The sequence below is a fragment of the Pogona vitticeps genome, chromosome 2 (genome assembly GCF_051106095.1).
Source record: "Pogona vitticeps strain Pit_001003342236 chromosome 2, PviZW2.1, whole genome shotgun sequence".
NCBI lineage: Eukaryota > Metazoa > Chordata > Lepidosauria > Squamata > Agamidae > Pogona > Pogona vitticeps.
In genome coordinates this window covers 25,938,767-25,965,625 of record NC_135784.1, presented here as the reverse complement: position 1 = coordinate 25,965,625, position 26,859 = coordinate 25,938,767, and the positions used below count along the sequence as shown (strand labels likewise).

Below are 26,859 nucleotides of genomic sequence, written 5' to 3'. Positions count from 1 at the left end.
CTGCAGATCCAAAACGTGTGTGGTTCAGATTTAGATACCTCCTGACTCTGGAAGAGTTTACAGTATTTGGATCTGAAGTCTTCCCTGACCACCAAAATTCATGGCGGCCTTGTAGCATTGAGAAATACAGTGGACTCTTGACTTACAGACGGCTTGACTTACAGACTTTTTGAGTTACAGACTTCTCTGGCCGCAAAATTTAGGTTTGACTTGCAGCCTGAGAATTGACTTACAGACCAGAAAAAAACCAAAATGGAACAAAAACGGCCTGTTACGGGATTAATCAGTTTTCAATGCACTGTAGCTCAATGGAGACTTGACCTACAGACTTTTTGACCTGCAGCCACCGTTACAATATGGATTAATTCCGTAAGTCAAGGGTCCACCGTACCTTATACATGCATAGACGGGCATGATGGATTAAACTCCACATGAGGTAGGAGAGTTAATGATAATCAAGATTAACATTGCGACTTGATGATTTTATCTGGCTGCTGGGGCAGACTGTAGTTTAGTGGCTCAGAATCTGCAGAGCGCGATGTCCGGGTTCAAATCCAAGTAGTGTCACTTCTTTATTGGTGGAGGAGCAGAGAAGCAATGTAGTGACTTGCAGTTATAGTCCTTCGAAGAACCAAAGAGCTCTGGTTAAAAAACAGAATAAGATATGTACGGTGAAGGAACAGTAGATCCAAAGGAGAAAGAGCAGAGTGAGCCGTCCCCTCAGCTAGAGATGTCGGAGCAGGAGAAGTAGGAAGGACAAAAAAAAAAGTAAGGAGTTGAAAGTAGTGGAAGGAAAGAAAGGGGAATCAAAGGAGAAAGAGGAGAAGATTGAAATATGTCTAGTGGGAGAGGGAGAAGAGGGAAAGGAATTAATTTTACCCGTGTGGGAGAAGACAGTTCAATATAAGAGAGAGAGGGGGTCAGAAGGGGGGAGAGAATAAAAATATGAGAGAACATGCAGGTTGTTGGAAGACTTCCCGAATTTGAAGATAGGAGGGTTGTTACCGGAAAAATCCGGAACAATCTAAAGAGGTCATCGGCCGAAGCCCTAGAATAGACGGTCGTGGTTTTCCCACGAGGACAGGGTCACTCAAGGGAGGTGATTTGACCAGAACCTTTCTTCAGCCATCCACCTCCGGAGGGAGAGTGGGCCAGACACCCTTGTTGTGGGACAATATGTGCGGTCTGGAGTGCCCCATTGAGGAAGCCCACAGATAGGGAACGTTTTGGACCAGTCCCTCAATGCATCTTGTTAATTTACAGACAGAATTATTGTCCTCACAAATTGAGCAGTTACCAGATCTTAGTTGTTTTGAACCGTTAGAAGTTGTTGCACATTCACAAAATGTTAAATTGAATAAATGTGTTAATGTTTGAAAAGAGACTCAGTCGTCATTTCCCGCCAAAAAAGAGGAACCGCTTCAGACCTTTAATGAACCCAGTCACAGATACCAATGGCCTGTTTATGCCAGCATTCCCTTGGCAGACAAACAGTTGCCTTCTGCTGCCCAGGAAATGCTATTGGGAGGTGAATCCTGCCTCTTGTCATTGTATGTAGTTAATACATGACCATTATGCTAAGTACCTGCTGACAGCTTTAATAATAATAATAATAATAGTGTGCCAGATTTCTAAACCACTGAGCTACCCAGCCTTGCCTTCCAAGAATTTCCTTTTAATGCTGTCAAAATCAATGGCCATCACAATTTCTTGTGGTGGTGAATTTCATGTTTTTCTTGCAATCTGTGGGAGGAATTCTTGGCCTTTGTCTGCCATGAATTTCTCGCCCCATCCCCATTTAGTTTCAGTAGATGATCCTGCGTCCTGTTACTATGGAAAACAGGGATATATCTCTGTTTTCGGCACAATGCTTAATCTTAAATGTTTTTGCCACGTTTCTCATTGTCTTTTTCTTCCTGATCTAAAGAGTTTGAAATGTGACCGTCTTTCCTCATGAGAGAGTTGCTCCAATTAATATGTGATAATGTCTGATCTGAGAAGAAATATAATTATCTTTCAGATCTGGCAAGAAAGGCAGTGGACGCATTTGTTAAGAAGCTTGTTCTAACCTGTTTAGCTGAAAAGTTGCCGGTTTTAAAACTAGGAAGCCTGATGAGAGAGATCCATGAATTTTAGCTGGCTTTGTAGTCAATCAAAATTCATGCTCTCTGAATATGAGAAGAGAACATCTTGATTCTCATTCCACACTGAGCTTGGGGAGGTTCCTTGAGTACCCCTGAGGTATGATGGTCCTATGCCCTCCCTTGCAGTTCTAACCTAGCTACAGTAATGCTTTGTTGAGGGGAAAAGTTGAGAGAGGAGAAAGGTGTCTTCCATCATGAAATCAAGATGAGGTCTGAGAGATTCTCAACCTGATGAATAGAGGAGCAGCTTTATCTAGCTGATTAGATTTATGAACTCCCATTTTGGGGGACCTTGTTGAGAACCCTAAACTTTCAAGATTAGTTATAGCAGAGAAATGCCCATAGAAGATGTTTTTTCCCCAGTGCCCCGCAGTTTCTTTTCCTGCAGTCTACTGTCACAGACTTGGTTGAGTTCTCAGAACCTCCATGTATGGGGAAGATAGTTAGACCCTGTAAGCTATAGCTGATGCTGTGTGTGAATTCATTGCATGCTCTAGAATAGTGATTCCCAGCCTTGGGTCCCCAGATGTTCTTGGACTACAACTCCCAGAAATCCTTTGCCAACATGTCTGTGTGCTATGATTACAACTCAGTGGTAGAGCATTTGACGGCCAATCAAGAAGTCCCTGGTTCAACTTGGGTGTCCCCTCTTTTTAAAGATAATCTAGGATTTTTTTTGCCTTCCTTTTTCTGAATTCTCATGGTAGATAAACTAGAGATGGACATCAAGAAGAATGGTTTAAATTAAATCTCTTAAAGAGAAATACATGGAATTTATCAAATATTGTTACCTACGGTAGATATTTTGACAACAGATATTTTTATATAGGAGTCTTTGGTAGAGTGTTTGACAACCAGTGGAGGGACCTTGGTTTCTAGTCAGGGTAGAGAACTGTGGCCCATTAAAACCTGCTGGACTATAGGTCTCATGATTGTCACTGGCTAGGAGTAGCTAAATGTACAGTATCTGTGTCGTTTGTGGGCCGCCTTTCTCTTGATGAGGAGACCAAACGCAGCTCCATTGCAGCCCATAAGGTTTCTCAAGGTTGTGTAGTACAACATCTTTTTCTCTTTCTAGTTCTCAGTGGTCCAATGTTTTTATTTAATTTGGCATTTTACAGGTCTGGGTGTTTGGAGCTATAACTTAATGGGAATAATCTTGGTACTGTATCAGAATCTGACAGAGATTAAAGTTGGTGAGGTGTGATGTATAATACCACATAGGCTGGAGCTAGATAAAATGAAGCATTCTTTGTGGACCACAAGAATGGAAGAGTAGATCCTTCCAAAATGTCCAAAATCCCCCATTAAAAACATAAAAGAAAAGGGATGAATTAATGGAACTGATAATTTCTTTCTTCTTCTTTTTACAATATCCCACCTTTCCCTCAGGACAAGGACCAAAATTGGTAATTACAATTAATTACAAAGCACTGGAAATGCTGAATCTGTATTATGTCAGGTTCAGTTGTGAAATGTGGAGAGTAGGAGGGGAACGTGGTTGTTATCCTGTCAGTGCAGTCATGAGACCTTCAAGTAGTATCTTGCTCCATGATAAATATTCTTGAGGATAAAATGAAAATGATGACAGATGTCAAAGAAATGGCAGAAATTCTCAATTTCTACTTTAGCTCTGTCTTTCCCTAAAAAGTCTGTGGTGTAGTACATGAAGTACAAAGGGAGGAGACAGAATTGCATATTGAGATTGATAAACAAATAGTCAAGGAATACCTCATTATGGTTGTTGTAGTTTTTTCAGGCTGTTTGGCCGTGTTCCGAAGGTTTTTCTTCCTAATGTTTCACCAGTCTCTGTGGCTTCAAAGGACAGGAGTTAGAACTCTGTCTGTATTCTGGTGTAGTGTAGTTGAGTATTTGTAGCTGTGGGATCAGCTCATTGTCCATTTCAGGAGATTGGGTGATTATGGTGATCAGGGTGTTTTTTGTTATGGCTGTATTATGGTGATAAGGGAGGGAGATGATCTGTCACTGTGATTGATGGGTGCCGTTAGCTAGTCTTTTGTGTGCAGTGATCACCGGTCCTTGTGGCTGGGTAGAGCTCGTTGACCTTTTGCAGGCTGTATTTTTCACTGCTGGGAGCCAGGCTTTGTTGAGTTTTAGATTTTCTTCTTTTTTGTTGAAGCTGTGCTGGTGTTTCTGGATTTCAGTGGCTTCCCTGTGACAAATCATTTGTTTCTTACAGAAAGCAACTGAAAATAAAAATCACCTGGCCTCTTGTGGCTTCTGGAACATTCATTGTTTTGTAAAACATCATACCAAGTGTTTAATGGGAATTGCACAAAGCATTTTTGGCAACATATAAAAGTAGCCCAGCAACCTTCCCACAAAAGCTTTGTAGTTCCCCAGACTCTTTCATATAAGTTTGTTAAATTGTAATCTACATGAAACTAAGCTATAAAACAGAAACTGTAAGCTACTGACACTCAGTATAGAATTGCTACAGGAAAAAAAACAGCAAAATCTGTACAATAAAAAAATGGCTTGAAGCTGCTGACTATGAAATGTTAGGAGGAGAAATCCTTATATAAGAATTAGCTTGTATCATCTGCTTTTCTCATGCTGGGCTGCTCTGAACAGACTGATCTTGTCCACTTTCTGAAGCTAAGCAGGATCAAGTCAGGTTTGTACTTGGATGGGAAACCACCAGGGTGCTGTACGGATAACAGCGACAGAGAATGATTCCAGGTTCAATCCCTACCATCTCCGTAAAGAATCCTACTTAAAGCTCTTATGGACCAATGGTCTGTCCCACTGTAGGATAACTTCTTATATTCTTGAGTACACAGATGGCATAAATTAATGTCAGTCATACTTGTTACTGGCCACTAGTATATCAGACAACTAATCACACATTAATAAATCTAAAGGTATTTAGACATAACGAAATAAAATCTTATGAAAGGCCAGGGAAGATTTTTAATATAAAAATTCAAAACAAAGTGGTCAACTACAGAAACCAAATAAATCCATTTTATAGTTTCATCCTGCAGTCAGCTCTTCTGTAGGTTCCAAGGAGCTAGAGTAGGTTTCGTGTTCTACTTTTGATGTTACATTAACAGGATTTCAGCCCTTATCACTTTGTTGCAACCACTATTTCCCTTCCACTCTCAATAAAGGCAGCACGATACAGTACAGGCTACTCTGTCTAACTTGTGTATCCAAAATGCTTCCCATTGAGAAAGGAACAAATCCAAGGACAGCCTTTTGAAATGGGATTTATTGGATTTATTCTAAGGCCAGAGATCAGCGGATGTATGATGGCAAATTTTAAAAATATATTCAAGAGAGTTGAATATTTTTATGATTGGTGGTTCTCGGTGTGAGTGATCTGTTGGTTTGTCCAATGTATAGTTTGGACAAGGGTACCTGATTACATATCTGGCACGATTAGAAGTGCAATCAGTAAATGAAACGCTAAACTTAAAACATATTTATTGTTGTTAAGTGAGTTGCTATATTCTTTAAACCTCCAAATTCTATGGACATAATGCGAAATGACCACGTCTTTAAGTGACCAACCAAACTTCTGCTTCTGTTCATTGGATAAAACATGGCTGGTGGAATAGAAGAAACCCTTGGATGCCAGAATAATTTTGGGTTTTTTTTCTTCATTTTCCCCATTTTTTGATTTTTTTATTTTCCTTCCCTTTCCTCCCCCCTTTTTTCTTTTTTTCTTTTCTACAGTGGTGCCTCGCTTAACGATTGCCTCGTTTAGCGATGAATTCGCATAACGATGTGTTTTTTTAGAAAATAATATGCACCGTATAACGATGTTTCCTATGGGCGATTTTCGCTTAGCGAAGTTTGGGACCATGCTTCGCATAACAAATGCGATTTTAGGTCCCCTGCTTCACTTAACGATGTTTCTTTTTTCAATTAAAAAAGTGTCTTAGAAGGGTCAAAAACGGTTCTAAATGCTTGGATTCATTAGAGGACCCCCTAAGTCATGTGCAAACCTGATTTGGCTTTGATCTGACTTTTCGTTAATTTATGGTTAATTTTTTTTTTCGGCCCATAGGAACCAATGGACCTGTCAAAATCTGACAGCTCCATGCTTTCCTATGGGGGAGAAAACAATTCACCATAAATTAACGAAAATTCAGATCAAAGCCAAATCAGGTTTGCACACGACTTAGGGGGTCCTCTAACGAATCCAAGCATTTAGAACAGTTGCTGAGTCTTCATTAATTTTTTGTGAATTTTTTCTTCCCCCATAGGAAATAATGGAGCTGTCAGATTTTGACAGCTGTCAAAAGTTGGGGGGAAAATATTCACCATTAATTAACGAAAAGTCAGATCAAAGCCAAATTAACATTTGCATCCGTTTTTGAGGGTGCAGAAGCTAATCCAAGCATTTAAAACCATTTTTGACCCTTTTATGTCACACTTAAATTTGCAAAAATTGACTTCGCAAAGCCATTGAAATGTATTGAGTCAGCTTCAATACATTCCAATGGAGGAAACACTGTATCGTTTAACGATGTTTCCTATGGGTTTTTTCGCTTAAGGACGGCAATCCGTGCCTATTGGAACGGATTAACCGGTTTCCAATGCATTCCTATGGAAAATGGTGTTTCGCATAACGATGTTTCACATAACTTTTTTTTTAACCAATTAAAATCGTTATGCGAGGCACCACTGTATTTGTTTTTCTTTTCTTTTCTTTTTTGTAAGCCGAATGGGGAAGAAGAATCTCAGCCAGGAGGTCTTGTTTGGGCATAAAGGTAAAATGGCCCCTCCGGCCTCTCAGATTATCCAGAAGATGGCTAATGGCAGGGTGATGTGATTCAGTCAAATACTTGTAAGTTTGGCTGAGATCATTCTGAGTCTTCAGCCTTTACTTCCATGGCAACGGGGCAGCATGAGCAAAGCTGTTATCCATTCAATGACTGGGACTCCCTTTGCCCCTTTCCACTGTTGGTTGGAAGGTGGTCCTCCATTTCACTTGAAAGGGCTGATTGGAAGATCTCCACTTCATGCTTCAACCAGGGAACCTCGTGGCATCAGATAACAAGGCTCAGAGACAGCATCTGGACCATGAAGGGATGTGGAGTGAGGAGCCCGACCCTTTACGGTTGTCTGGTTCCTGACCTCTGGTTCAGCACAATATCCAAATCAAGATTTCTGGCTGTTTGTTCGCCTCCCAGATCAAAGTCCTAATCCAAATGGAGGGCTTGTTCCTTTATGGTTCTCGTCCGTTAAGTGCCCTACATTTTGCCAAGCTCAATCCATTGCGGTGCTGTTGACTCCATTTCACGTTCCTGTAGACGTCTTAGTTGATATCACATGGTTTGAATTTGCAAGTCAGCATCTCCTCATCAGGTTAATTTTACTCAATTAAATTAAATTAGATTCATTTAATTTAAATTAGAACTCAGATGATCACTTCAGACATGGAGGCCTATGAAACTTCAAGAAAATAGAGGACCTTTGAAAAAGCAGAGAGACTCACATAAACTGGACACTGTGCTATAAAATCTGTTTGGAGTGATTTTCGATATCATTTCCGGTATATTTTTTTAAGGAGAAAAATGTTTTTTTGCGAACGGAGCTTTGATTCACAAACGGAAAAAAGTGTTCTGTTTAGAAGGTGTTTCCTCCTCCCCCTCCCTCCTTTCCTGCGCCCCCCTTTTATTTTATTATTATTATTATTTTGACCTAATTTCATCTTAGGTCGAAAGAAGAAAAAAGGAAAAAAATTCTCCCCCTAGTGGTAGAGTACGGATCAACCAACTTTGTATTAGTTCCTATGGGAACTAATGCCTCTACTTGTGAATGGCGCCTCTAGATAAGAATGAAAAACAGCCCAAACGAATTAAATGGTTTTCAGTGCATTCCTGTGGGGAATTTTGCTTCGACTTACTAAAGTTTCGACATACAAACAATACGAATTAAGTTCGTAAGTCAAGGTTCCACTGTACTTGAAAGACTGTCATTCAGAGGAGGGGCAGGATCTCAATCATCCCAGAATGCAGGACACATCATAATGGGATCAGGTTACAGGAAGCCAGATTTAGGCTATCAGGAAAAAGTTCCTAACAGAGCAGTACGACGATGGCGTTGGAGTATGCAGATCAGTTGTGTCCCAGTATGCACTGTTCATTCTCAGAGACTTTAATGCTAGAGTTGGTGCTGATCAGAATTCTTGGCCCACTTGTCTAGGCTGTTTTGGCATTGGGAAGATGAACGAAAATGGCCAACGCTTGCTGGAGTTTTGGTGTTATTATGGTCTTTGTGTCAGCAACACGTTCTTTAATATGAAGCTTCAAAACAGAGTTTCCTGGAGACAACCAAGATCCAAGCATTGGCATCAGCTCGATTTGATCCTCACTAGACGTTCTAGCCTTCCTAGTATAATGATCACACACAGTTACCAGAGTGCTGATTGCGATACTGATCACTCCTTGGTGTGTAGTAGAGTAAAACTGCAAACAAAGAGATTGTATCACACGAAAAAAGAAAGAAGTCCACGTATTGACATTGGCAAGACCGCGATCAAAGAAAAGTGGAGAAATTTGCCCAAGCGCTTGAGGAAACCCTTCCAGGCCCGACTGATGCAAATGGGAACATTTTAAGAATGCTGTTTATAACACCGCCTTGTCCACATTTGGCAAGAAGACCAAAAAGACGGCCGACTAGTTCGAAGCCCATTCGGAGGAGTTGATGCCAACCATCAAGAATAAGAGGAGAGCTCTAGCAACATACAAAGCCTGTCCTAGTGAGTACGACTTGCAGGCTGTTCAACTTGCTCGTAGCAAAGTCCAACAGGCTGCCAGGAGATGTTCCAACGATTATTGGCTTCAGCTCTGCTCTCAGATACAGTTAGCAGCGGACACAGGTAACATCAAGGGAATGTATGATGTGATCAAGCAGGCTTTAGGTCCAATACAGTACAGAAGAAATCTGCTCCCTTGAAGTCTGCTACAGGCATGATCATCCAAGACCGAGCACAGCCGATGGAACACTGGGTGCAGCACTACTCTGAGATCATCACCACCAAACTGTCTGAATAAACCTAAAGTTATTACAAGTTAACTCCATGTTTTTGACTCTGTACTTAATTTAGCACATCGAAGATAATTGGTCAGAACACACGATGCTCTCGTAACAAATGGAACCAATGACCTTAAGACAGGTGGCGAGCGCTCCAACGCTGGAGGCATTCAAGGGAAAACTGGACCTCCATCTGTCAAATCTGCTTAGACTTGGATTCCTGCATTGAGCCGGGGATTGGACTTGAGGTCCTTATAGGCCCCTTCCAACTCTGTGATTTTATGAGTCTATGAAATACAGTTGGCAAAGCAATCAGAATAATATGGGAGACTGAAGAGATTCTCAGCAATAAAACAGACTTGCTTGCCTAGAATTGTTGATGACAGAATGGTTTTTTTCAGTGGTAGGATGTGCATTGATTAAGGTCAACCTCTCATGCACACCTCCCAAAGTCATTTTTTAAAAATGTTGGGCACTGATTTTTAAACCAGAGGTTTTAGATAGTAAGAGTTGGATTGCCAGCCCTAGTCAACATAATCAGGGGTAAGGGATGATGGGTTTTGCACTCCAGCAACATCTTGGGACTACGCGTGGGCCATTGCTGATTTTGGCTGAGGTCTTTTCATCAATGTCCATCCTATCTCTGAAAACGCATTTTGTCATCAACAGCTCTAGGTAACAGTCCTTGATATTTCTTGGTTATTTTACATCTTCATTCATGAGGGTTTTCTCTGTTAACTACCATGAGCCTTGTGGAACAGTACAACTAAAACATCCAGCAACGTTTCTTTAAAAAGAGGGGGCACCCGGACTTGAACCAGGGACCTCTTGATCTGCAGTCAAATGCTCTACCGCTGAGCTATACCCCCAGTGCAGGAGTATGGCTCTCCAGGAAACTTATTTACAAATACAGGTTCTGCCACATAGTTCACTACCTCATGTGTACGATTTCATGTGCGTTGGTTCAAACATGCCACCTACCGACAGCTCTTCTGGATCTGGATCTTTCTGTTAAGAAGCAACCTACTATACACCCCACAGCTTTTAGATCATAACGTACAGTGTTTTGATTGCTATCTTCTTGCTTTCTGTAACTTTCCCCCCATGAAATGTAGAAATAAAAAGGTGATTAATCTTTAGTTTATTGTAAAGCTACCTTTCAGAGAGAGAATATTCATGCATGAGATGAAACAGACTCTAGTCTGTGTTAAGCTTAGGTTGTAATAAATGTGGGAGCCCTTTAAGATGCTGTGAGTCTCTCTTAAAAAGAAGACTGATGAACAGTGCTCTTGAGCATATACAGTGGTGTCTCACTTAACGACAATAATCCGTTCCAAGAAAATCGCCGTTTAGCGAAAACATCGTAAAGCAAAATTTAAAAACGCATTGAAACCCGTTCAATGCGTTCCAATGGGGCAAAAACTCACCGTCCAGCGAAGATCCTCCATACGGTGGCCATTTTCGGTGTCTCTATAGCGAGGAATCCGTCCCTAAGCACAGCGGGGAGCCATTTTAAGCACCGGGGGCCATTTTGAAAACCCAATGATCAGCTGTTTTTGATCATCATAAAGCAAAAATCAGTTCCCGAAGCAGGGAACCGATCATCACTAAGCGAAATTCCCCCATTTAGACCGTTTTGCAATCGCAATTGCGATTGCAAAAAGATCATCGTAAAGCGGATTCATTGTAACGCGGGCCAATCGTTAAGCGAGGCACCATTGTACAGAGTGTTTTTTCCATTAGACAGATAACTAGTTTCTAAATATCTATGTCTAAGCATGGGCAGGACAGGTTCTTCTGAACAACTAAGGCTCTGTAATAAAATATGGTCTGACAATGCTGTGGCTCGTGGCCATGTTGCCTAGGGAATTCCAGTAGCCTCAAATCTAGAAATCTGTACATCTGGTTTTGGAGAGAGGTGCTGTGGAATGCAGACCTTAGCACAGAAAAACTTCTTTCGAGATCTTATAACCAGAAAATGCCTTCTTTCTTTCCCACCTAGGTTTGCAGCAAAACTCATTGCCGGTGTGCTGGATTTCAAGGCGAAGATTGACCAGTGAGTATTCTGGACCGGGGAAAGTGGGAAACAAAGAAATAAGCACATTAAGACACAACCTGCTGATCAAAAAATGTAGAAGGCGAATGGAGTTCTGTACCTAAAAAGAAATACTGGAAATGGTTTGGGAAGGTGTGACCCCCCTCCAGATGTTGTTGAACTACAAATCCCATAATATCCTACCATTGGCTAGGCTGGGAAGAGTTTATGGGAGTTTCAGTCCAGCAACCTCCAAAATGCTCTGTCTTCAGCCACCCCTGCTTAGTTCCTGTATGTAGACTCAAAGATGTGGCTTCGTTTAGGGAGTCAATCCATATTTTCCTTAGATGATCTTCTTTTCCTGTTCCCTTTTCCAGCACAATTGTTTTTTTTTTTTACCCAGGACAATTTGTTTTTGGAATTCACCACTATGTCCATATAAAGGCCAAAAAGACACCTCATCTGTTTCGCAGAGCAGGCATGTAGATAGATTTCCTTCCCCGTTCAGCAAGAAAACATGCACCCAGAGCCTATTAAGGGTCCGTGCTAAGTTAGTCCTTGGTGAATAGTCATCCGTATGCAGCTGTTATGGGAAGGCTGGGAAATGGGAGACCTATCTGATGTTATTGTTGCAATTCCACTTATTGCTATAGCCAACGGTGAGGAAAGATAGGAGCTTCGGTCCAGCAACATCTGGAGAGGCGCTTCTTTGGCCTTCTTGAATTAGAGCAGTGGTTCCCAGCCTTGGGTAACCCAGTGTTCTTGGACTGCAACTTCGAGAAGCTTTCACCACTAGCTGTGCTGGCCAGGATTTCTGGGAACTGAAGTCTAAGAAATATTTGGGGACCTACGACCAGGAGCTAGAGATGGGCACAAATCACTGGTTTGGCAGTTCCGTGCAGTTCATTTCCCAGCCAAACAGCTGATCCGTGGTTCAGTCCCCCATCTCCTCCGGTGGGCGCCCACTCAGACGCGGCACCCAGAGGGGGTGGGACAGGGCACGGCCACTGACTGGCACTTGCTGGAGGGGGCGAGGCACCAAACTGCAGATCAGCTGTTTGGCCAGGAAACGCACCAAACTGCCGATCAGCTGTTCGGTCAGGAAACGCACCAAACTGCCGATCGGCTGTTCGGTCAGGAAACGCACCAAACTGCCGATCAGCTATTCAGCCAGGAAACGCACCAAACTGCCGATCAGCTGTTCGGCCAAGAAACGCACCAAACTGCTAATCAGCTGTTCAATCAAGAAACGCACCAAGCTGCCGATCAGCTGTTCGGCCAGGAAACGCACCAAACTGCCGATCAGCTGTTCGGTCAGGAAATGAACCGTATCAAACCGGCAGTTTGTGCCCATCTCTATGGCGAACCACTGATAGTAATCATTCAATGACTAAAAAAAGTTTTTTAAAAGTTTTGATTAAGATGGTTTAGCTAAGGATGGGCCACTGGCGATCTAAGACTTGGGAAGTTACTTTTAAAAGTAACTATTTAAAGTTGTAGCTCCAGTTGGGGGGGGGGAGCACACACACCTATGACAGTCTCACGTTTTTGCTACCATGTGTGCCACCCCCCGGACAGCCGCCACCACCAAAACCCTGCACCATGCTTGGGGTTGCTGTTTAAAGGTGAGCAGGGATTTCTTCTCTTGCATTATCCTTATCACCAAGTAAGGCAAAGAGACACAGTTCCCTTTTTATACTACTCTTATAACATGACAGTACATAGCAACAGGGAATACTCAGAGTGGTGTGATGGATAAAGCAATGGACTAGAATTCAGGAGGCTTGGGTTCGAATCCCTGCTCAGATGTAAAATCCTAAGGGAGAGGAAGTGCTCAGTTACCTTGAAAACTCTATGAGGGCCACAATCGGTGGGTTTCAACTTGACGGTACACGACGCACAACAGAGGGCGAAAATAAAGTGGCGCGGTATCTAGTGCAGCTGCCTCCTTGCAGATTGAGATTCAAAGGCCATTGACTTGCTTCTCTGGTTTCCCTCCATGCCAGCCAGACTCTGTTGGTGGAATATTCTCGGGGCTACCCTCTGTGCATGGACCAGTATTCTCGCATCTTTGGGTCGTGCCGACTTCCGGGGCCAAAGCACGACTCCGTCTTTCTCCCTCCGCCAGGTCGCAGACCTCCCACTTACATCACCGTAGCACGCAACTTCCAGGTAATTCTACCTCTTCTAGTTTAGGGCAGTCACAGACGTGTCCTGACGCGCTAAAAGTATCCATCTGTAGCTGTAATGTGGAGTCTAGAATGTGTGCAGTGAAGAGGGTTGGATACCCTTGGGAAGCGCTGGGTATGCACCAGTTTGCAAGGGGGAGAAGGTTAGGTCTATATAGCTTTTGCTGGGCATGAGTTGGCAGAGAGGTTCTGGAAGATGGGTGGACAACCCGCAGCACTTCAGACTTGCCTCTTCCATGAGTCTTAGCCAGAGGAGCCAGTGGTGAAGCATGGTGGGGAATTCCAGTCCAGTAATACCTGGAGGGACACATTTTGCCCACACCCAGTTCCAGAATCTTTTGCAATGTGTAGATGGACAGTAGTTTGGTGGTTATTGCGGAAGCATTCATCTGGGGAGACGTGCCTGTAGTTAAAGCACCTGAAGCCACCACTTGTGACTTAGGTGCCTGCTAGAGAGGTAGGTGGCAAGACCAGTATCTGTAAATAAGCTGCTTGGCTCCACATGTGTCCGCTGGGGGTATAGCTCAGCGGTAGAGCATTTGACTGCAGATCAAGAGGTCCCTGGTTCAACTCCAGGTGCCCCCTCTTTTTTTTTTTTCCTTAATAGGGATTCAGTTAGATTCTCAACCCCATTTTTCTGGAAGGCTCATGGCTAGGAGTATATCTTTATGAAAGCTGGTGTAAAATACCCATGTTCATTAGAGACTTACGGGATGAATAAAGCTTTTTATTTTTAAGTTGTAGGGGGAAAAATCCCTTTTTTTTAGGTTGTAGAAGAAGAAAAAAATCCCCATAGTGTTTGAGATCCATTGCATATGGGAAAAAAACTGTGCAGCTAAAACAGTATCCATGACTAGGTTCAGATAACATAGCCACATGTGCTGGGGGTATAGCTCAGCGGTAGAGCATTTGACTGCAGATCAAGAGGTCCCTGGTTCAAGTCCGGGTGCCCCCTCCTTTTTTTAGGGAATTGGTTAGATATTTTTTCCTGAAGGTTTACTATGAGTTCCTTGTAGGAGGACAAATAAACCTGTGCACCAGGGATCTCCCGATACTGCACAGACCCTGGAAAGTCTACAGATAAAAGAGCATTACAACCCAAGGCAGAAGCTTGAAAGCATATCCAGGAATAACAAGTTGGCTTGCCATCTCTAATCTTGTCCTGCAGTATCACTGGAAGGGTTGTGTGTCTTTAAATGCCAACTTGCTTTTCAAGGGGGAAATGGGTAGGTCCCATAACAAGTGCTCTGAGTGAGTTAGGTGTGCGCTGTAGAAGCTATACAGGCTTAGTAGGTTGTTTCACAGCAGAAAAATAATTATAGGCACACAAACATAACCATTTGCTGCAGATTTAATTTGTAAAATCAGCATCCCTAACTAAGCTACGTGGCTGAACATCTGTTGGTGCTTCAGCCGTAGCCCAACGGTAGAGCATTTCTCTCAACATCTGGAAGTCCTTGGTTCAATTCTGGGTGTCCCCATTTTTCTTGAGGACTTCAGTTCGATGTTTGTTTTTCCTGAAGGTTTTTGGTGGATAACATACAGGGGAGTTGGCCAGGTTCTCCTGGAGACTCTGTGTAGAGGACCTGAAGCAGATGAGCTTGGGGAAAGGTCTCTTGTCTCCGAGAACTTCTGCCGCTCAGAGTTGTCAAGTATTCGGTTAGATCACTGGTTCCCAACCTTGGGTCCCCAGATGTTCTTGGACTGCAATTCCCAGAAGCCTTCACCATGAGCTGTGCTGGCCTGGATTTCTGGGAGTTGCAGTCCAAGAACATCTGAGTTACCCAAGGTGGGGAACCACTGGACTAGATGGACAAATGGTGTTGAACTAGGTGCAAGGCAATTTTACTTGGTTGTAGGATTTTATCCATCCATCCATCCATCCATCCATCCCACCCCATTAATGCTGAAGCACTATTCGCCTTCGCGAATACACTATTCTGGGTAGTTTACAAGTGGTTAAAACTGAACTCACCAGACCAAAAAACACTAAATTGCAACATAAATATTAACAGCATAGCCTGACTCCCTACAAGCTATGTTGGCTGTCTGCTACCTCCAGGATCAAAGACACCAGTACTTCTGAATGCCAGTCCTTGGGGGCAACATGGGGAGAAGGCTACGTTGCCCAAATGTCCTGCTGGTGATTCTGGCATGGGCATCTGAGTGGTCACTGGGGCATGCTATGCCACGGATGAGATCAGCTTTTGGTCCTTTGCATCTGAGGGATTCTGGGAGTTGTAGGCCAAAGAAAGGAAACTTACTAAGCCCTGCACATGCGCAAGTGTATGATTCTTGGAAGTATTTGAGGGGCTTTCACTTTGAATTTATGTCAAAAAAAAGTACATTCCTTATTATGAATTGGTGCACCCCGTTTCTGTGCCTCTTGCCTTCTCCCCTCAGTTTTTCCAGTTTGAAGTGTACAACAGCGATGGGACCCCTCTTACCGTAGACCAGTTGCACTGGCAGCTCCAGCGCATCCGGGATCAGTCTTGGAAGACAGACAAGGAACCCCTGGGGGTGCTGACCAGTGACCACCGCCACACCTGGGGACAGGCCTACACCACTCTCATGAGAGGTGCGTTTCTTAGTGTGCAAGGAGGGGAGGCTGGATGAACTAGAAAGTTAGGCATGCTGTGGCGATAGGCTTTCCTATACAGCTTTCTGAGAGGTCCCCAGGAAACGCAGAGTTAAGTCCAGTTTCGTAGTTCAAACTAGAGTAGACCCAGAAAGTAATCAGGACTTCTTAAGATAACACTAGTGTAAGTCCCATTGATTCACTGGATAGAACTGCTGGATAGCTCTGTGGTTTTAGGCATCTGGCTGCAGAGACAGAGGTTGGGAGTTCAATCCCCCACTGTATTTCCTTGACGGGATGGATTCGATGGTCCACAGGGTCTCTTCCACCTCTGCCGTTCTAAGATAATAATGATTATATTTTCCTTATAATGTATCCGTATTGGGGTTTTTTTTATACATGGTTAAATATTGCATCTGAATAACTAAACCAGAGGTGGGGAGTTTGTGACCCCCTCCAGAGGTTGCTGTTTCATCCCTCATCCTTAGTTATGCTGGTAAAAGAGGTATAGTCCAACCACACCTCTGAGGTCTCAAAATTGCTTGCTGCTGACTTGACCTAAATTGTGGTTAAGACCAGGGTTCCGGAATTGGAAACCAAATTTTAAATAGCCACCATGATTTAGTGTTGCAGTGGTATCAAACAGACCTGAGTAAAGGAATTTTCTTCTAGCAGACTACACTCCCGGTTTGCAAAAGTGGAAGGCAGATCTTCCTGGTGTCTTTTTATACCAGGGGTTCCCAAACTTGGTTTCCCGGCTGTTTCTTGGACTACAGCTCCCAGAAGCCTTCACTGCTCGCTGTGCCAACCAGGATTCCTGAGAGTTGTCGTCCAAGAACATCTGGGGACCTTAAGGTTGGGAAGCATAGTTCTACACCTTTTCTCTGTGGGCAAGGTTGGCGTGCTCAAGGATAAAGAAGGAAAGGGGCAAAATAGATTGATCCACTTCAGACTGTAGGTGGTTGGGGGCACATTTTGGAGCAGCAATCTACATTAAACTATTTGCAACAGATAATCAATGCAGCAAGCTAAGGACTTGAACTTGAGTCTTCCTCCCTGGTCTTCCGTTCCCAGTCAGGATGGTAGGTGGTGTTGGTGTTGGTGTGTGTTTTCATGTGTATTCAGAAGTGTGTCCTCTTTCGGTGCAAAGTGGCACAGCTCCTTCTTCCACTTCGCTTTCCCCTTTCAAAAGCCTGATGCTGTTTCAAATTCGCATCAAATAAACGACACCAGGGTGGGTTCCGTGATGTAATATTGGACCGCTCCCCTCTTTCCTCCTTCTCTATGGCTAGACAAACTGAACCGGGAATCGGCGCGTGCCATTCAGCGGAGCCTCTTCACCGTCTGCCTGGATGCGCCTGTCCTGAAAGTCTCCGACGCCCGGGTGGCCAGCTGTCTGGCGGCACAGATGCTGCATGGCGGCGGCAGCCACTCCAACAGCGGCAACCGGTGGTTTGACAAAACCCTGCAGGTGAGAAATAAGTTCAAAATCGGAGCAGGAATCTTTGATACACCAAGGGTTTGGCCTTTCAGCACCCATGAGCTCTGCTGCTGAAATATCGTGGGAACTGTAGTCCTAACACATTGGAATAGCCCCACGGCACTCACCCTCACATTGATTTTCCTCCTTTTTCCTTTATATTAATTCAAAGGTAGGAACTATGTGGGCTCATGTGACCTTCTAAGGCCCGCTATGTGTTTCTGGATCCATATTCCCAATACCAAGGAAAAAATGAGCTTAAAAAAAACTGCTATGCTCACAAGCCTCTAGAGCAGCGATCCCCAGCCTTTTTAACCCCATGGACCAGTTGAGGAAGGCGGGGCACCCCCTGCGCTCGTGCGCATACGCGAAGGAATGGGAGGGCATGCTTGCGCGAAGGATGGCATGACGCTCGTGCAGGCGCTCGCTTGCTCGTGCGCATGCGTGAAGGGCGGTGCAGCTCTCGGGGGCATTCGTGCACATGGGCAAAGGTGTGGGGGAGCGCTTGTGTGGGCGCAAGCGTGCACGTGCAGGCGCAAAGGGGCTGTGTGGGGGTGGGGGGACTCTGTCTCCACAGCCCAGTCTGGCTCTGGTCACGGACTGGGCTGTGGTTCCTGCATTGTTCAAAGTGCTGTTCCTGCTGGGAATGAACATCCCTAGGAATGATCTCGGGTCTTACATATATAATATTGTCCCTAAACAATTTTAATTTTGTAGAATAAAGCTGCTCCAGCAGTTTGGCAGAGGCCTAACCGGGCTGCCCTAGCTGCTATAAAAATAAACACAACTGTCCTGAGATCTTTCCCTTGCTTGTTTCCCTTTTTGAAACCCTCTTTTCAGTTTCTCTTGAAGGGTCAGTAGCATACTAACAATCAGTGCAAGCAATACTTTTGAGTTAACAAAAATGGAGCAAATTAAACTTCATCTTTCTTTTTGCACACACAGGCACATGTAGCAGTTAGTTTTCAGATGCCACAATCTTTTTGTCTTCTTTATTTTTTATTCTTGTTTTGATTGTGTTTGACTGGCCTGCACAGAGGGATCTAACTTCCCAGCTACCAGCCTTTGTACAACCAAAGCCTTGCCACCCGTTAATATCATCCTTCCTGCTAAGAACCAGTATGGGGAGAGCATTGACAACAGGCTGCTCTGCTCTCCTTTCCTCACAGCAGTGAGGCCTCCCTGACACCGATATTTCTCTCAAACCTGGACCTTTTAGGTGGAACAGTGTCACTGTTACTGTTGTTTTAAAGGCAGCCATTCCAGCCATTTTCTCACTTGACCCTTGCGGCCCCTGCTTGTCTTTCCCTCACAAAGGCCCACGTCACGTTTTCTTCTCGCTGCCACCAGTGGATTACCTCAGTACACAATATAAATGATGTTTGTCCGAACACTTGACTTGTGAACACAAACAGAACTTATTTATTGAAGTGAAGCAGATTGAATAATAGCGGAAGTTTCTCAGATACGCGTTATACATAAGCAGGTCATCAACAGTCCTCTCAGTACATACTTCTTTTCTCTTGCTATATCATTACCACCTTCTCTACCTGTTTTCTTCTCCAGCCCTATCTCTCTCAGTATCTGTTCCCCCTCTCTCTCTGGCTAACCAGCCCTATCTGACTCCTCCTTCTCCCGCCAAACCTCATGTAGCTGCTGACTCCACCCCTCCAGTCCTCTCATAGGTTCATGCAAATCAGCTCATGAATATGAATAGCATGGGCAACATGAGCGGTCACTACAGCCTCCATCTCTTGTCCTTTCCCTTTCACAACCCTGGCTGTCTTGTTTCCCCTGAATCACAGTTCATTGTGGGAGAAGATGGCTCCTGCGGGGTGCTGTATGAACAAGCTGTTGCAGAGGGTCCTCCAATCGCCACCATCATTGACCACGTTCTGGATTATTGGTAATGTTTCCCTGGGAGAAGAAAAGACTCTAAAACTGGATGGGAAGTGGAGTGGGTTTTTTTATTGGGAGGGGAACCACAACTCCCAGAATTCTCTGTTGGCCTAGCCGGGGGCCGCAGTACTATGGGAGTTGTAGTCCAACAGGATCCAGAGGCCTACAGCTTTTGTAGATAGTTAGACCACAAGAAGTCCAGCCTATACATGCACAGATGATCCCAATCTTTGGGAAGGTTACTGCAGCTCGCAGAATCTCCCAGGGTAGCATGCTGCTGCAGGATTCTGGGAGTTGTAGTCCAAAGGAGCCAGCCTTCCAAGCTCCAGCATAGGCAAGCTGAGAGAGAACCACTGCCCCCTCCCTCGGGAACTGCTGCTGTGTGGGGACAGTATGTGTGAGAGGAATTCCTTTGAGAGCAACAAGCCATCGTGTTCGTGAATATTAAGTTAGTCTTCCGAATCAATTCACAGTCATTACTAGCTTATTCACGCTTACTTAGGTTTCACATAGTGGAGGGGAATGGGAAGGACTGGCAGAGGACGAGAATGAATGAATGTTTGTAAAACCGAATTTGTAACAGACATTTGCAGGGCTGTGTATATATTAATAATCTTAAAACCTGCAAAGCTGGAAGGGAGCCTATAGATAACTGAGTCCAGAAGAGGCACGGGGGGGGGGGGATTGAACTCCCAACCTCTGGCTCCACAGCCAGAGAGCTAAACCACCCGGTTGTACTAAAATGCAAAAAGGTCTTGTACGGAGTCATTTAATTCCCATTTTCAGAGAGGCAGCTGTTTTGCAGCATTTTTCAGACTAAGACGTTGATGTAAGTGTCAGCTTTTGTGGAGAGAACCCACTTCTGTCCATAACCCCAGTATCTCAGACGGAAATATAGGTGTTATATTTTAACATTAGAAATATTCTAGTTTTGGACCACAACTCCCATCATCTTCCCGGGGGTCTGGAGAGGGGATTCTGGGACCTGTAATCCAAAAAAGCATCAACCTATAAGCTCTATTGTTCTTAGATGTAATACCAAAACTCTTGCACACCTCCTACTAACACCGTTTGAATTGTCAAAAGTAGAGATGGGCACTTAGCACAGATCGCTGGGGTTCAGCAGATCAGGCCCACAGGTGTTGTGTAGGCACCTGGATTCCACGCCCCGCCTCCTCCCGCGGGCACCCACTCAGAGGAAGAGGAGGCAGGGCAGGGCAGCCGGTGGCACCGGAAGTGCCCATCTCAAGTCCAAAGTGGTTTCTCTGTGCAAGGGGTGGGGGTGGGCTTTGTTGGAAGGCAAAGAAAAAGAACAGAGTAATACTTTTGTTGTGCAGGGTGCGAGAGAGAAAATGGAGATTAGGTGTGGGTCTTTCCTGTGATAGAATCTGCTATTTCTTTGGATTACATTCTAATGATTTTTTTTCTCCTTCCCCCTCTGCCCCCTCCCCAACTTGCCCTGCATTCAGCAAGGATCCGGTCCCTGTCCGCGCCCCTCTGATCCCTTTGCAGCTGCCCAAAAAACTCTACTTCTGCTTCACTCCAGAAGTCAAACGTGACATTGAGCATGCCAAACAGAACCTGGACATGTGAGTGGGGGGGGGGGGCAAAGTTAAGGAAAGATTTTTCCGTAGTGTTGTGCAGTGAGTGGGCCAGTAGACGGGGGAGTGGGTTTTAGGTCCTGGCGGTGCTTTCATGATCTCTCATTTCTCAGCCCGGAAGGCAGGCCCATCTTAGTCTTTGCACTGGGATTTCTTTGAAAACCCTCTATAGCCACTTATAGAATACAGTGTAGTTTTTCTCTTTGCAAACAGGGAAGTCACTTCTCTGAGTCAGAGGGGAGATTTAAAGTAAGGGAATCCAGGCTCTGCTGGGAGAGGAGAGGAGATTAGAATATCCTCGGGGGGTGGGGGGGAAACCATCATTTCCAGGTGGAGAGTTAAGGCATCTGCCTTTAGCCTTGAAAAGGAGGAAAAGGGGTAAGGGATACCGTCCTTGTTTGCCTTGGTGGGAGTGGGAGGGATCTGTGCTATGGCCAAAGCGGATTGGCTGAGTGACCTGTCTTTTTTCCCCCTCTTTATCAGTCTCATCAATGACCTGGACATCAATTGTTTCACCTACCGAGAGTTTGGCAAAGACCTTCTGAAACGCCACAAGCTCAGTCCCGATTCTGTCCTGCAGGTGGCGCTGCAGCTAGCCTATTATAGGTGAGCTGAGGGCCTGTCGGGTGCATAAATCTAGTTTTAAGGAGCAGAGGTGAACAGGATGTTATCCATAAGTCACATGCGCTAGAATGAGAGGTTGGAATTGCCTCCCTCGAGTCACGTTTTGCTACAGAATCCTCAGAGTAGTAGATCTATAATGTAAGCATTCTTCAGCCATCATTGATTCCCAACCTTGGATTCCCGGATGTTCTTAGACTACAATTCCTAGAAGCCCCTACCAACACAACACTTAGGGGTGAAGGCTTCTGGGAGTTGCAGTCCAAGAATATCTGGAGACCCAAGACTGGGAACCATTGATTTAAACATTTCTAAACAAATCCCAGTTTCAGCAAGGTTTTTTCACAGGAGGAAATTATTTTTCAAGAGATCTTTTGGGTTTTACTTTTGGAATATTTTGCTTGTGCCAGACTCTCTATGTATGAAGATGCAAGTAGCCCTATTATTGTTCCTGTTTGGGTGTGGGTGGGTGGGTTTTTTTGTGAACTGTGATATAGCAAAGCAGGACTGATGTAATTCGGTTGTCATAAGGTTGGGTCAGTTCTGGGGAAATTCAATTTTTTTTTTCAATTAGAGAATGCCTTAGAATTCTCACAGGGATCAGGACATGTATATCTACCTGCTATAGAACATGTATATTTTTCCATATCTAACCTGCAATCTGTTAGGATTCTTCTGGGGTTAGGAAATACCCCACCACTCACTTACTGCAAGTTCTCTTTTTAATCATAATGCATGAAGTAATCGTCCTATGCAGGTAGTATTACATATCTGAGAAATGTAGGTGTACGGACACCTACCTGGGCAAGTGAAAGGGCTCTGTGTTTGAATTTCCTTCTGTCTCTGGCGGGAAAGTCAGCAAAGCACCTTGTGACATCTTGAAGATGAACAAGTCTTTTATTTGGAATAATCATTCATGGGCTATAACTCACTTCTTCAGATGCATCTGAAGAAGTGGCAAAGAGCTCATGAAAGTTTATGCCAAATAAAACTTACTAGCTTTTAAGGTGCTACACAACTTTTTATTGTTCCCCCCCAAAAAAAAAAACAGATTGCAAACTATAACAACTACCTCTTGGTTCTTTCTGTCTGTGCTGCCCTCCTTAGGACACATGGGGAGCTGGCTGCCACGACCGAGTCGGCCTCTCTCCGTCGGTTCCACCGTGGCCGGACAGAGACCATCCGCTCTGCTACCTCTGCTGCACTGGCCTTCGTGAAGGCTATGGCTGATAACAGCTGTCAGGTATTTATACCAAATCTCCCACAATAATAGAATCAAGAATTGCTGAGTTGGATGGGACCCCAAAGGCCATCTAGTCCAGCCCTTGGCTAATATAGAGCCTCATGGCATAGTGGGTAAACTGCTGTAGTGAAGCCCAAACTGTGCTCACAACCTGGGGTTCAGTCCCAAGTAGCCGGCTCAAGGTTCACTCAACCATCCATCCTTCTGAGTTTGGTAAACTTGAGTACCCAGCTCACTGAGGGAGGGGGTTAATATGTATGTATGTATGTATGTATGTATGTATGTATGTATGTATGTATGTATGTATGTATGTATGTATGCATTTATTTATTTATTTATTTATTTATTTATTTATTTATTTATTTATTTATTTATTTATTTATTTATTTATTTATTTATTTATTTGATTTATACCCCGCCCATCTGGTCTAAAAGACCACTCTAGGCGGCTTCCAATATAGTAAAAACAGTGAAATAATACAAAAAACACAAACAATTACATAAATCATATTGTAATAAACAGAATACAACAATAGAATAGAAAATACAGTGGTGCCCCACATAGCGAGGTTAATCCGTTGCGGATTAACCCTCGCTATGCGGAATCGTCGCTAAACGGGTAGGGAAAACGTATTGAAACGCATTAAACTTAGTTTAATGCGTTCCAATACCTTGCTTACTTACCCGTTCAGCGAGGATTCCCCTTGCCGGCAGCCATTTTTGCGCCCTCGCTAAGCGAGGGCAGGGCGTGAAAACGGCTGCCGGCAGCCATTTCCGGGCTTCCAGCGGCCATTTTGGAGCCGCTAAACAGCTGTTCGGCAGCTCCAAAATGGCCGCTGCAATACTGGATCTTTGCAATGCGGGTTTTCCCCATTGCGAAGATCGGGTATGTTTCCGTATAGCGATCCCGAAAAAGGGATCGCTATACGGAAACATCGCTATACGGTGCACTCGCTAAGTGAGGCACCACTGTACATAAGGAGAGAATAAACAGAAAAGTCAGACATTAACTGGAGGGAAGGCCTGAATGTATAGCCATGTTTTTAATTGACTTTTAAAAGTGTCCAAAGTGGGGGCCGCGCGGATCTCAGGAGGGAGATTGTTCCAGAGGCGAGGAGCCACCGCCGAGAAGGCCCGGTTTCGTGTCCTTTCTTTCCGGGCCTCCCTCGTCGTTAGGCTCCTCAGCCTCACCTCCTGGCTCGTGCGGGTGATCCGAGTAGATCTAGGTGGAAGCAGGCATTCTGTCAAGTATCGAGGTCCTAAACCGTTTAGGGCCTTATATGTAAGCATTAATAATTATGTAGCCTGCATAATTGACTTGTGAACCGCCCAGAGAATGCTTTAAGCGCTATGCACCAATATATAAGCAGCATGCTTTTGTTTTGCTTTATAGAAAATCCACAGCTGAACCATTCCTGTCAGAGAGTCATCCAATCTTATGTTTAAAAACCTCCAATGAAGGGACCTCCGTTCCCTTCTCATGTTGTCCATTTCCACTGCTGAACAGCTCTTGCTGACAGGAAATCCTTTCTAATTCTCCTTTCTTCTAATTTGAATCACTTGACCTAGGTCTTATCTCCTTTCAGCAGTGGTTAGGCCCCATCTAAAATACTGTGTCCAGTTCTGGACATCGCACTTCAAGAAGGACGCCAACAAACTGGAACAAGTTCAGTGGAAGGGAAACAAGGATGATCAGGGAGCTGGAAACCAAGCCTTAGGAGGAAAGGTGTTTAGCCTTGAGAAAATAAGACTGAGGGGAAATGTGATAGCACATTTCAAATACTTGAAAGGTAGTCATAGAGAAGAGGGGCAGGATTTGTTCTCTGTCATCCCAGAGTGCAGGACATGTAATAATTGGCTCAAGCTAGAGGAGGCCAGATTTAGGCTGAATATCGGGAGGGATTTCTTAACTGTTAGAGCAGAACAACAACAAAAATAGACCCAAAAAATTGGGAAACAAATGGAGGATCTCACTTTGAAATTCTGGTATCAATGTGTTTGGAATACAGTTCTAGGAGAAAAACTAACAAGGGAGGTTAAAACCCAACAGTACAAATTCCTTTTGCACACCTAGTCCCGATGCCATGACTGGGACTGCTATTTTTGGACATTAAAGACCTCTTTCTCCCTATCTTACAGCTTGAGTCCAGGCTGCCTGAAGGACCGTATCTCCCAATATATGCCTTCTTGGCAATTAAGATCAGCTGAGGGGCCCTCCTCTCGGTCCCATTGCCAGCACAAGCACAGCGGATGAGGACACGGGAGAGGGCTATGGAACTCTCTCCCTCGGGAGATCAGGATGGCCCCGTCCCTGTTGTCCTTCCGAAAAAAGCTAAAGACCCATCTCTTCAGGCAGGCTTTTAACAATTATAACTGAATCCCTGATTCTGACAATTTAAATCTTTTTAATGCTTTAATCTTTTAATTGTATTTCAAATTATAGATTGTTCAATTTATCTTTTAATGTTTAACTTACTGTGTTTTTAATTTGTGTGAATTTTAATGTTGTGAGCCACTTTGGGTCCCTTGTGGGGAAAAATATGGCATATAAATAAAACTAATCATCATCATCAGCCCCAGAAATGCCCCCAGGATGAAAGAGATCCCTCGGAAGCCTCTCTCTCTCTTTCTCTCTTTCTGTGTTTGTGTGTGTAATGATAAACTTTTGATTAACAGTAGAAGGCCATTTCATCAGCATTATGTGTGCACAACAGTGCCAGCAGGATTTCTTCCAATGAATGGGAACTGAAATGGACATTTTCTTAAGCCATTTGGTATCCGTGGGTGCAACATCAAACTGGTAGCAGTTCGGAGGCGTTCTCTCTCAAAGTCTGGTTTCTGTGTAGACTCAGAACGGCCAGACATCTACCACGCGTTAGATTTCTGCCTCCCTCATCCCCGTGTGATCTGTTTCCTCCTTCTCTCCGCATTAGGCCCCTGAAAGACTCTCTTTGCTGAAAGAAGCAGTTGAGGTCCACAGCACTCTCACAGAGCAGGTAAATATCTCCTCCTCAGAAGGGCTAGTCCAAGGAACATATGCGGTCGTCAGGAAGCACTGGTTGCCAAGGAACCCTGTGGGAGGGTTTTGTTAGGGCTTCCACTCATTCTGCTGAAAGTGGGTTGGGAATTTTGCCAGATCACAAAATTGGGGGTAATAAACCCAGAACGTTGGGATGTGCCGGCCAGATTTTTTGGACTCTACCTTCCACAATTAGCCAGGGTGACCCCACCCACTCACACACAAAGGTTTACAGAGCCACTTTCTGTTACCTACCGGTGGGCCTCTGTTGTGCTTTCAAAAGAGAAAGAAACTGTTCCGGTGCTCCCTGGGAGCTGCAGGGTTTCATGGGAGGAGCAGTTCTTTGGGAGGAACACTGTAGAGCCTACTGGGCAGTGTACGACCATTCCTATGAAGCCATGGCGACCCAAATAGGATTTTCAAGGTACGTGTGATGTTTAAGAAGTAGTTTTACTCTTGCGCACACACTCCACCCTGAATTTTCATGGCCAGTCGGAGATTTGAACTCAGGTTTTCTGAGACCTAGTCCACCACTCTCACCCACTGCACCCTACATGGACTCTTATAATTGTCTGTTAGGAGAGATAAACATCTAGCTTTGAGTGAAGCAATGGTAGATCATGAAAGAAGACCTTCTACAACTCTCTGACTGTTTCTTTTATGGACTTGCGAATGAGAAAATCACAAGTAGTAATTAAGATGGAGCCAGAGAACATAAGGCAAGATCTTGGTAAGTGGATTCTCCACAGCCACATGGAGAAATTGTGGCCTCCTCAACGTCGTTGCACTTCAATGACAAGGTGCAGCCGACTTCCTTTCCTTGGTATGCAAGTCATGCACAATTCAAAACTGAAGCAGGGACATTAGTGACAATGTGCTATCTCTAGTGACATCATTTCCATTCTGCCAGCGGAGCTCTGCAAGAGGATACTGGCCGTTATTATGTTAGACAGTGTGCTGTTTTGCTGGTGTAAGTTACCTCGGACACAAAGATCTAAGGGTAGACCTCCCTCCTTCTGGTGGAAAGCATGTTAAAACC

At 44.3% G+C, this 26,859-nt stretch overlaps 1 protein-coding gene and 3 non-coding genes across 4 annotated transcripts in view; 3 read left to right on the top strand and 1 right to left on the bottom strand.

Annotated features, from left to right (window-relative positions):
• Positions 1-26,859, top strand: part of LOC110070073 (carnitine O-acetyltransferase) — a 42,111-nt gene that overhangs the window by 13,476 nt on the left and 1,776 nt on the right. The window contains exons 4-12 of the mRNA XM_072988786.2: positions 11,158-11,211; positions 13,197-13,362; positions 15,783-15,957; positions 17,250-17,428; positions 19,243-19,343; positions 20,806-20,925; positions 21,421-21,543; positions 22,666-22,801; positions 25,735-25,797. Of these exons, the coding sequence (XP_072844887.2) occupies positions 11,158-11,211; positions 13,197-13,362; positions 15,783-15,957; positions 17,250-17,428; positions 19,243-19,343; positions 20,806-20,925; positions 21,421-21,543; positions 22,666-22,801; positions 25,735-25,797 (1,117 nt within the window). The remainder of the gene's footprint in view (positions 1-11,157; positions 11,212-13,196; positions 13,363-15,782; positions 15,958-17,249; positions 17,429-19,242; positions 19,344-20,805; positions 20,926-21,420; positions 21,544-22,665; positions 22,802-25,734; positions 25,798-26,859) is intronic.
• Positions 9,953-10,024, bottom strand: TRNAC-GCA (transfer RNA cysteine (anticodon GCA)). The gene has a single exon. It is a non-coding gene; the product is annotated as a tRNA-Cys (tRNA).
• On the top strand, positions 13,893-13,964 carry TRNAC-GCA (transfer RNA cysteine (anticodon GCA)). The gene has a single exon. It is a non-coding gene; the product is annotated as a tRNA-Cys (tRNA).
• TRNAC-GCA (transfer RNA cysteine (anticodon GCA)) lies at positions 14,263-14,334 on the top strand. Its single transcript has one exon. It is a non-coding gene; the product is annotated as a tRNA-Cys (tRNA).